General features: G+C 40.1%; 1 protein-coding gene across 1 annotated transcript in view; it reads left to right on the plus strand.

Moving 5' to 3' along the window:
- The window catches only part of LOC127353890 (metabotropic glutamate receptor 8-like), a 129,620-nt gene that overhangs the window by 92,271 nt on the left and 25,256 nt on the right, over positions 1-12,093 (plus strand). The window contains exon 7 of the mRNA XM_051383485.1: positions 754-954. Within this exon, the coding sequence (XP_051239445.1) occupies positions 754-954 (201 nt within the window). The remainder of the gene's footprint in view (positions 1-753; positions 955-12,093) is intronic.

The following is a 12,093-nucleotide window of genomic DNA, read 5'->3' on the forward strand; positions in this document are numbered from 1 at the left end:
TTTTTAATAACGTCAGAAACACAGTTGATTTCAGTAAAGCAAATGACTGTTTTCCTCTTTATTTACTTGTAAAACAAACTTCATAACACACACTAACATTTTTACCTGATTGGATGGGTCTAAAAACTGATCCTTCGTTTTTGTGTAAACAACTTAAATATCTATTTCCATCATATCACATGATCTTCATCAGCAGATGGAGTTTAATCATAGAATTGTAGATATTTAAATTTTCATTGGCTGACCACATTAAGGACTTTTCAATCATGTTGACTTTAAAGTAGATATTTAAATTTAACACAAAGTATCTGCAAAAAAATTAATATATAACTTAAAATTCTTAAAAAGTAATCTACTCCTTCTACCTCATTAAAAAGTCCAGAATCTATGAATTCATTTCTAAAGTTTTCCTCCTGTACTCAAGCTGTGTCCTACTTCACTGTAAAGTCCACTCTTAGTATCTGTGCACTGGTGGCTTCAAGCGTCTACTTCACACACACCAAAAAATTACTTCCAGACTATTTGTGATGTCACAAATCATGCTAGTAGGCCCCACCCCTTAAAATCTGATTTTCAGTGAGCACAGAGAAACCTTCCACTTTCATGAAATGTGAATGTGAAAACATCCTTCTAGTGTCATTCTGTACAGTGAAGCTCAAACAATCTCACCACAAGATCCACTCAATAGTTGTTCTGGAGCATTTTAACCTATTTAGTGATAGATCATGTGACCCCTCTCTGTTTCTCTTCCAGGGTTGGAGAAAGTTGGCCGTGACTCCACCTACGAGCAGGAGGGGAAGGTTCAGTTTGTGATGGACGCAGTGTACGCCATGGCCCACGCTCTGCACCACATGCACCGCGATCTCTGTGCTGGATACCCTGGCCTGTGCCCCCGCATGGCCAACATTGATGGAAAGGAGCTGTTGGCCCACATTCGCGCCGTTGGCTTTAACGGTAAGAGCTGCTGCTGGGTGATTGTCAGAATCTTCATTAGCACCATCCTTCAACCTCACATTGGAAGTCTTTCTCAACTTATTAACGTGGTCGGTGTTCATCTCGGAAGTTAGAAACGAACACAACCAACTTAATACTCAACAACTTTCTCTCAGATTTGAAATTTTCAATGTTTGCAAACTTAAACACTGAAGTGTTTATGTCACTATAAACTGCATTTTTAAACGTTCGAAAAAATTAATCACAGTTGTTCCTGCTCCTTGTTGACAGTCTGTGCAGTCAGGCTAGTTTAAAACATTTAAACTGTTAAACCTGCAAGTTAATCTCCAGCATATAACTCTGCCAGTATTATCTCCCTCTCCCTTTCACCCATTCACTTCAACTGAAACCAGTACAAACAACAAATTCTAGAAAGTGTTCCCTGTTGTGGTGCGATGCCCTGGTCAACTCACAGATCACTTCTATTCAACACTGACCCATTAGATGGGTTAGATTGTACTTTCCATTTGTTGTGTACAGTCGACCAGACTACAAAGTGTGATTGCTCTGTAAAACATTTTTTTATTAGCTGCAACGGAACCGTGATGTCAGTTTCATGGATGTTGCGACCGCAGCTTTTACATTCACAACACATGCACACAAGGAAAATAAAGAATATTAAATCAGATTCATTCTCATTAAACAGCTGCTCTCTGTGTCACTGTTCACTAACCAACACAGCAAAGCAGCAGGACAAAGGTTTACAAATCAAGCCCTGTCTCAGAATAACTGTAATGGAAATAGAGGAGATGGAAAGAAGCAAGGCACTGAGTGATAAACTACAGCTGAACCAGATCAGACTCTGATACCGCTTCATCCAGCGTGAGCTCTACTTCAACTGACAGTGCCGTCAGGAGCTGAACAGGAGACACTCCACAAGGTGCTGGGATTTCTTTTCACATCACAGACAGACTAAGGGAGTAACGAATTACGTGTAACTGAGTTACATAATCAAGATTTAAAAAAAAGGTAACAGTAATCAGAAAAACGTAATCAGATTACAGTTACATTTAGTAGATATGGCTATTATTTTGCAGGATTACAATTTTAAACATAATTTCGATGCTAAAAATCTTTAAATTTTAAAAAAAAAGGTCCTTTTCTTTTCAAAGGTTACATTGTTCTGTTGTCTTATAGAATACGCTTACATCAGTATGTTTTATTGACATTTCTTTTCTCTTGTTTTTATTTACATATTTTGTGTTGAGGTTATCCAGAAGCAATGGAAGTTACATTACTATAATATTGTGATATTTGGATTAGTTTAACAGGTAACTACTAATTTTATCGTGTTACATTTATAAGCATTTTTAGCTACTCTTTCTCAAACTAAACTAAACTAAACTAAACTAAACATGCTGCTCAGTTGCCAACAGATCAGACTGTGTGTGTTTTTACTGGACAGCTTTAAGTGTGAACGTGTTGATGGTGATCAACACTTTCTGATGCTCGCAGTAAAGTCTCCCCGGATGAATAAAGGTTAAACAAGCAACCCCTAACCACACAAATATTTGATGCATCACTTCCACAGTTTCAGTCAAATTAGAATATTTTGATGTGGGTTCAGCCCTAATAGCAAGTCTATATAGATTCTGATGGAACCATTTGGTTGGCTGTGAGTTCCAATAATCACCGCCTCCACAGTCAACAAGTCAAACAAGTTCCCTGAGAGAGCCATCTGGCACTGTCTCCACACTTTTCTGACAAATATTTGTTCTTGAATTTCTCCACATTTTGACGCACATCTGTTTATGTGAGGGCCAAGATCCCCAACATTTTAATCAACATTAACGAGGAGGCGATTTGCAGGAGTCATGAAGTTTGTCCGATGTCTCACTGACGTAAGGGGAAAATGTTGGAAAAAGACAAGAGAAAGGCAGGAGGAAGGTGTAAGAGAAGACAAGTTGAGTCGAGGGGCAAAAATGAACATGATAGAAGTCATTATTAGTCATCCTGACCTTCATCAGCGTCTTAGTCTTTTTGTAAGCACAGCCTTTTGCCCTCCATCTCATCAGGTGGACGTATCACTCCCTCATTGACCCTTCTCTAATTTATTTCTTTCATTCCTCCGTCCTTACTCCATCTTCTTCTTCTCCATCTTCCTCATCATTGCGGGCCCAGCTTCTCATGGCGGTCGACCTCTAGGCGGGTGAAGGCCTTTGTCAGCAGGAAGTGTGAATGCTGACGCCGTCATCAGGGAATCCACCACTCATTATTAAACACCAAATATGGTCGTTGGGCTTTATTTCCTCCTGTTTCCACATTCATTATTCTCAGCTCAGTGGGAGCTGCTGCAGTCTGATGATCCGTTTCACACAACTTTAAAACTACACACACACACACACACACACACACACACACACACACACACACACACACAGAGATGTGGAATATTAAATCTCACACTTCTCATATGTGCTGAGATGTTAATTTTACACATCCACATGTCACAGAAAATGTAAAGAACTATGTTTCCATAGACGTGTCCATATGTTTTGGGAAAACGAGTGATGACTTTTAAGCTAATTTCAGCTTATTATGATGTCTTATTTGGGTAGTTTTGTGCATCATTTCTACTGGAAAAAATGACACTGTACTCACAAAAATAATAGCTGAGATCTGGGAACAAGAGGGCATCGCCAAAGAAAAGTGTGATGGGTCAAGAAATATATGAGCAGTCGGACAATGAGACACATTCATTTTAAGTAGTTGAGATCTTTATCCGCAAGGTTCAGGAGGTTTGACATCATCATCATCATCTCTCACAGTAGCTGCTGTTTTATGGTGCTTCTGTACCAGAGCTGCAGCAGAACTGAGCTTATCAGAGCTGCCACGTACATAGCAGACGCTGCAGAGGATGAACATCTTTCATTGTCTACCGCTCCGTCAGTCCTTTATGCTCTACAGTATGTGCTGCATGTTGTGTTGTGAAACTGCTCAGATGTTTGCTAAAATGCAGGTGCAAAGCATACCTGCCAACACTTGCATTTTTCCAGGTCTCTTGGGTGTGTGTGCGCTGCTGTTCTCTGCAGGCAGAGTTGGACTGAACAGTTAGTTGTTCCTATCTGCTGGAAGCCACACACACATACTCATAGACGTGGAACGCTAATGTGGATGAGCGAAAGAGAGGGAGCGTGCAACTATGGACAGAAATGTTGACATTACATATATTTCTATATATATACACGTTGAATGTTACTCTATAATTCTTTGATTTATTTTATTTTATAGGTTCAGGTAGTTTACATCAAAACATCCACAGAGCTAGCCTAGGGTTGTAATTTCATCATACATGGTGTGTGTGCTGAAAACATTGTTCAGATTGCCATCATTTACTTAACCTTTACCTACCCCCACTACCCTCTAGATAGTAGAAGGAAGGTCTTTAGGTTGCAATCTCTGAATTAGAGTGGTAGTCTCTTTAACAAAGTCCCACAATCATATATATAAACACAACGGAAGCTGATACTGTAATTGTTGGTCAGTGCAAGACATCTTCATAAGTATGTCAGCATTAGAGTGTTAGAAGTACAATAATAGGAGAACAAGGTATATCAACATTTAGTATCTGTGACACATATTGAAGTGTGTATATATATATAATTTGGACCTCTCAATAGAATTTCAAAACGTATGCCCCCCCCCCAACCGCCCCCCATTCCCACCTAGAAATTACACCTTTGTTCAAATTATTTATTAGAAGCTCCAATAAAATATATAATAAATATAATTTATGACTTATTTGCCTTTCTTCCCCTCCAGCCAATGTTCAAACATGTGAGATGAACCTCTTCTCTCGGGTTTTATCAAGGCCATCCGTATGTTTCACAAAAGCATTTTCCCTCTCTGGTTACTCGACGCAGGCATTTTTCGCCAAGGTTGACTTTCTCTTCACCACTAGCTGAATAGAATCTCTCTAATTTAAAGTGGAAAAGAAAAACATGCGTTCCAGAAACACCTTCAGTCTCTTGACTCATGCTGCAGGCTGGAGCTGGATGTGTTTTTCTTTTCTTTTTCAAGGTGATTAATTCAACCCCAACTCCCTCACAGATCTCATACAATTAACACCAGTGAATCTTTCATAGCAGGACTAAAAGAGACACTAAGTGAAATATAAAAATAAAGGGAAATGATCCCCAATGAAACAAACCCAAAACATGATGGAGTCTCAGTAAACCAACAGTGTGCAGGGATTTCCTTTTTAGAAAACTAGTTTCCACATGCGATTCATTCCAGCCATGTAACTTTAAATAAGAAAACAGCTAGGGTAAAGAGGTGGAGCTTACAAAATATTTTGTTCATTTTGCTCAGTTCTGCATTTCCACAGCACTAATTTCATCAGTACAACATGCTATACTCACCGCTCTACTGAAAACACATTCAACAATACTTTTTTTCCATTTTATGGAATCTTTACCCTCCACTCCACCGTGAGCCTCCTGTAAATTATAACACATCAGACAGAGGATCTTCCCTTATATCCCCATATGTCTCACCCTCCCTCCCTCCAACCAAGCCTCCTACCTACAGACAGGGATTCAATTTGAATAATTTTTCTATCTACCTGCTCAGCACAGAGAGAAATGGGACAAAAATAAGACAGAGAGAGGAGGGGATTGAGCAGATTTTGTGGCTGATGTGTTGCGCTCTCAGGGATTCATCTATCTGTGCCTGATGGATGTGAGGCGCTGCTGGATGTTATTTCTTCGGGAGGGGGAGAGACATTAAACATTGAATCAGAGGTGAATTTCACCCGCTGGGCTGAAACAGTAAATCTGTGCTCAGTTAAAGCCAGGCTCAGGGCTGCACGTCCTGATTTCTGAACATTAAGCAGTTTGTTGCCTCGTTTAGTGAATTAAAGCAAACAAGAGCAAAAAAACAGGAAATGTGTCAGAGACAGGAAGATTAGTCAGTCATCTTTCAGATTAAAGCCTAGAGGAGAAACCTCACTGTGGAGGAATTCAGGGCAATAATGTATTTGTGTCTTTCTTTGCTCATATCAGTGTGAGGACCAGTTGTACATTTCTTTTTTTAAAACTTTTTTTTACAAAGTGGGAACTTGTTTCTTCTCACAGCAGTTTCTAGATTGAGACTGAACATCCCACCAGCTTTGGACCCAAATTTTGAGTTGTGTAATCCATCACTTTGAACATCAAGTTCTGTGCATACATAAAAATATGGCGGTATTAAAATAATTAAAATTAGCTGTAAAAAGGGATGTTAATAAATTTTTTTTAGTAAAATAAACAAGTAATTGGGTTAAACGTGTTACATCCCCCAGGTAAGGAGGCTGGAGAAGATATAGCACCGTATTTATATCGCTTTTTTCTTTCTGTTGTTTTCCTTATCCAGGGAGGTCTTTAGAGCGAGGAGGTCTGGGTGCATGGGTTGTTTTCTTTTTCTTTCCAACTGTCACAATTGGCTTTCTTTTAGTCATCACTGTTGGGACCTTTAATCAAGTTGCTTATGTGACTAAACGTAACCATACCTTAACCATAGCAGTGAGAGATCAGAAAATGGTTTTCTTTTTGAAACAGTGATGTCGTACTGTGGATCAGAAAGTGCAGCTATGTGTTGCTCTGATGTATTTGGTCTATTAATTCAGAAGAATTGTTGTTGCTGACTTGTGTACTGTGTTTCACTCACTGATTTTGAATGATGAAACTAAAACAGATCTGTCTCTAAAGTTTTGATTATTGTTTGATATGATATGATTCAGCTTCTCTGAAGGAATTCCTTGGTACCCAGAGTACTCAACTGGTCTCTGGGTACTATAGATTGACATTTGGCTTTATTTTTTCAGTTTATAGACTCAGTGATGAACTGAAGATGATGATAATGAGTGAATTTGCAGCCTAAGAGAACTTCTCCTCTTTGACGGTCCAGGTTGCAGCTTCGGAGCGCTGCAGCAGCAGCACACGTGCATTGTCCCTGAATCCTGGCTCAGTGTGTGGCTCATGTGTGGTTTGTGCCTGATTTAGCTTATTATGGCCTACGCACACACACACGCGCTCTCTCACACACACACACACACACACACACACACACACACACACACACAGTCATGTCACGCTGCGTTTGGGGCTTTCCTGTGTAAATCTGTGAACAGCATGCTCGGTTGGACCTTCACATACATCAAACGTTGACATAAATCAAACTCGAGCTGCTTCTTTGTTTTTTATGCTTCATTTCTTTGAACACAGGTCAGCGGGGTTACCCATAATTCCATGTATGAAATGCAGCGAATCCAGGACGAAGCGAGGCTCTGTGGCGACAGGGGCCGGGGGGCTAATCGCTAACTCACCCGTGTGCTCCTCGCCCATGTGCTTTATTTTTAGAGGAGAGTCAGGAGGCTAATCGAGACACTTGTGCTAATGTTAGCACTCGCTGTGCTAAAGCCATCTTGTAGTAAAGCCCTGTTTGAACACGATCAGCAGAGCGAGGGAGAGCAGCGGGGGAGGGAGGAGGTGGGAGGACGCCAGGGAGATCCCCCCTCCCCCTGATTCATTTTGACAGCGGATGCTTACTAACAGGCGATAAAAGCTTGTTGTTGCCATTTTTAAGGGGGATACAGCATGAGTGACCCTGTGGAGCTGCAGGGAGAGAGACCCTTTACAGTCAGATCTGTCAGAGGGAGGAGGGGTAAGGGGGGTATGAGGGCTCCTGTAGGTGAGCGAAGTGATGAATATGTGAAGTGCTCACTCCCGCTGTGACTTCACTTCAAATATGCAGGTTTTCATAAACTGCTGAACGAAGCAGGAAGAGGAAACAACCAGAGAGAGCTCAGCTGTTTGTTGTGCACTGTTTGAACCTCAGGATTAAAGGAGTAGTCCAGCATTTGGGGAAATACCATACTCCCCTTCTTTAAGAGTGAGAAGTTGGGATGCTGGAACAAAACCCATCCACTTGGGTTTAATCCAGGGAATCGGGATTCCCGATGGGAAAACCCATCCAAACCCTTTCCTGTTTCCTGTTGTTTTGATTGTAGCTGAAGTTATGCCTTAAAAAAAAGAAGTGCGGTTCCCAGGATTCCAGGGATAGTGTGCTTCTGTTCTCAGGATAGAAAATGTGTCATTAACCCCTACATTTAACTCCAAGAACAATGACTAACTATAAATATATATCATTATAAAAATTGTCAACTCATGTGGATGGCATGTGGAGTCCACACCACAATAATGTCAACGACAGTGGCGAACAATATCATTGGGATTACTTTAAGAGTGATTAGATGATGATATTGTAGTATACAACTTATGAAACGTTTATAGAGAATAATTTTAGGCTGCAAATTATATATAAAAACTTGTCTTTTTTTCCCTGAGACATACTGTAAAACGGTTTTTGGCACTAATGGGGTTTTTGGAGTTTGTGATCCTCTTTGAGGATCACCAGACTCATACCAAAGTATGAATACAATTTGTCTTCAGACAACTTTCGTAACAGAGATTCTTCAATAATTCCAATTATCTTTGAGGAACATAGTGAACACCAACATCCATTATCCATTTTTTAAGCTGCTGACACAACTGGAGCATGCAGCACATGCTTGGGGCCACTGCTTACAGAACATTAGAGTTTATCAGTGTGGATCCCCGTCTCACTATTGTCATAGTAATTGTTATAGTTATCATTCTTGGACAGCCCTTGACCCCTAGGCCACCATCAGCATACAAATGAACATGCTGAATCTCGTTTGTTTCATCAGTACACAAACAGAAATGTAAAATCCACAGTTTGTGGTTCTAGGAAGAACTTCACAGTGGAAGTATTTCTATTCCAAACCATTTTGGTACAACATCAGCATTTCAGCCGACCAATCCTCACTCTGTGTGTGAGGTTGAAATCGACAGAACAACTAGACAGCCAGGCTACAGCTCTGACTGCCCACGCCGTTCGCCAAGGTCCCAGGGAACAATAGATACAGGAGACCGGTTCAATAAAACTCAGAAGCCTCGCTCCGCTGTGTTTCACACGCTTCCTGTCAGTTGGTGGAGAAGAGCTACTGCTGTCAGATCGAACAGATCTTGGATTAATGGAGCACCAGGTCTCTTTCTGCTGTCATTTAATGACAAACTGCAGCTGTGACAGCACTGATGGCAGCAAAATATAAAGAGCCTGGAAATAAAGGTTCACAGTCAGCCACTTTGTTACTAGGGATCCAGTTATTTTAGCTCCCACTCTGATCCGAGTCATTTAATATTGAGTATCTGCCAATTTTTATTTATTTTTTGATTATACGGTGCACATTTCAAGTACATTAAAGTTATTAAAATCAATCCAGTGTATGTACCTAACAATTCAAAAGCAACAAAATGCCTGCATTGAAGTTTGCAAAGTAAAGTTTACAAAATATAAGTATAAAATAACAAACCCTCTCTGTAATCTTTTTGGTCTTGTCGTTGTCTGGAGGGGGTTTCTATCTCCAGTGATTGTTACTTCAGTCTGAGTTTCCTGAATTAATTGTCTGTATTCTGTCTGTAGTGTTTATTTCTGTCATTTTCACAGAATGTCTTTTGCATAGATTGCATTCATTAATTACTCTTATTGGCTTTTTGTGCGCAGGGCTTTTGTTGCACTTGTAGTGGCGTATTGAGTGTGGCTGCGTCAGCTCTCTACCGCTCTCTCCTCCGAGCAGGGGCTGGCACTGCTGTCACACTGACGCAGAGCAGAGTAGAGAGGCAGAGAAAGTTGACGATGACTGCACCGTGCATAAAAAGGTTTTGAGTAAAAACAGCTGATGTAAAACAAAAGGTTGGATCGGATCAATAGAGCTAAATATAGCCGATACCAATCGGTTAAAAAAAGCCTTGATTGCTGCTGATACCAGTCATTGAGACTGAAACTGGATACCAATTCAGGGTAGAACCTGATCCAGAACAAACTGGAAGGTTGTGTTTGGTTTGTGATTATGGAAAGTGAGGGATGTCATGTGTGTATAGCAGTGCAGCTCGAGTTGACTGCTTGAACTAGTTAGCAGCGCTAGCTCACTCCATTTGTGGCTAACATGTTAGTAAACGGTTGCCTACTTCCACATCCAGCAGTCACAGAGCAACATGATCGTCCCACTGGAGTCATGTTTCAGTCCATATGATGAATCTAAGTTCACTCTCCTTTTAGCTCTGGTCTCCAACAAACAATCCTCTATGATGAACTGCTGTGTTTCTACAGTAGTTTGTGTGTCACCCCCTTTGCCTGTCACTCTTCGCTATCACTGTCAGTGGCAAATAAAGGCAATAAAGGGGCCTTAAAAAATAAAAAGTTCCTTAAATATGTCAGGAAATCTCATCCCTGACTCAGTATTTACATGAAATAATTGACTAAAAATTCATCCAAATTGCTCGTTTTGTACAAACTTCTCTGCACGTATTGGGTTCACTATTTGGGTTCATTGTACAGTTGGTCAGTTGGTCAGTTGGTATTGTTATGCATTGAATATAATGTGAAATATCTATAAAATATGTCACACAGTCAGGGGTCATCAGTTTACATCATGGACATCAATGGGTCCCTCACGGAAAGAGGTTGGGAGCGACTGATCTACATGGACAGTCATCAATATCCTTAGCATAACATGACCTTTGTTAACTGTTAATGTATGTAAAGTATGTGCTGTTTCAAAAACATGAAACCATCGGTCCTTGAAGAGAGCTCTCTATCCTGGGTTTGACTATGTGTATGTTTTTTATCCTACAGGGCAGATTGTTTTTGGTGGATCATCTTATTATGTTAAATGTTGAAGTTGCAGCTTGTGTCACCACAGAGTTATCATGATAACCGTGTTGCAGGAAATAATGTGGAGCGCAGATGTTAATTCTGTATCAACACAGATCCTCGGTAGTGAAACTAAGTGAAGCGGGGGATGGGAAAGATGAGGTGGTGGTGGTTGGGAGGGGTTTCTACATCCTAAGGCAAGCTTTAGTGATTCATCGCCATGCTGATGTGATTTGTGATGCTTTTATTCATGTCGAGGAAGGAAATCGGGGCAGTATAGAATCAAACCAGCACCCACTCACTTCATTATAAATCTGTTTTCTTTTTTTGTTGTTGTTGTTCTGCTCTTTAACTCCAATCGGCTGCTATTCCTCTCGGCTTCAGCAGCTCCAAACTAATCCGCTTCAAGTTCGAGACTGTTGCCCCCGATGTTAAATTTGCCCTGTAGCTAGGAATACAGCACTACTGTACATGAACAACACAATGCAGTGAATACAGGAGCAGAAAGAAAGAGACTCAGAGACTGAATCTGAAAACAAAACATCAAGTTTAGGAGGATTAACTGAACGTCCAAGTGTTCGTTGAAATGTTCATACGCTCCAAACACTAAAAAAATCCAACATTTTGGATTCCTTATTGTGATGCAGGCATGTATGAAGAAAAAGATTATAGGCTATGTAAAGATGTATTGTGTCTCAAACCACTTCCAACAAATCCAACAATCGGATTCCATCTTGAATGCTTCTTGGATGCAATTACACCTTCCTGTTATGAATATTAGAAAAATGGGTAAATATTCAGCTTAAAAAAAGGAACACCATAAAAATTTACATTGCAAAATATCATGCATTTATTCATTAATTCATTTCTTTGAGGGATGTTCAGCAGCTTGTTCACATTTTCTTCCCATTCTGTTCTCACTGTGTCTGAGAATTTTCACAGCTGTCCTTGTTGCTGTTTACTTTAAACCAAAGTTATTGCACAAAATTCACGTCAAATCATGTCAACAATTTAAGAAAAATCCATTCATTATTAAGTATTTATTAATGAACACTTATTTTTTGAGTATGACAGAAGAAAAACCACTATAGACTAATATAGGTATGTAAAAACATCTGAATTGTATTAATTTACGTTTCTACAATGTGTGATGAGAAATAATGATGGAAATCAAATCATTTGAGTCTGACTGAAGTCACCAGCTGAGATGAAAAAGGTTTTTGAATCTTGCTTTCAGGTGTATTATTAAACTGCTGGCTAAGTGTGAACAGTGTCAGACAGCATGTGATTTTAACTTGGCAGGATAGATTTAGTCAATATGGCGACAAGACGTTTGTGTGGTCGTTTTGGTGATGAAGCGCCAGGAAAACTGTGATAAGATGACTC

This window comes from Dicentrarchus labrax, unplaced genomic scaffold (genome assembly GCF_905237075.1).
Source record: "Dicentrarchus labrax unplaced genomic scaffold, dlabrax2021, whole genome shotgun sequence".
Lineage (NCBI taxonomy): Eukaryota > Metazoa > Chordata > Actinopteri > Moronidae > Dicentrarchus > Dicentrarchus labrax.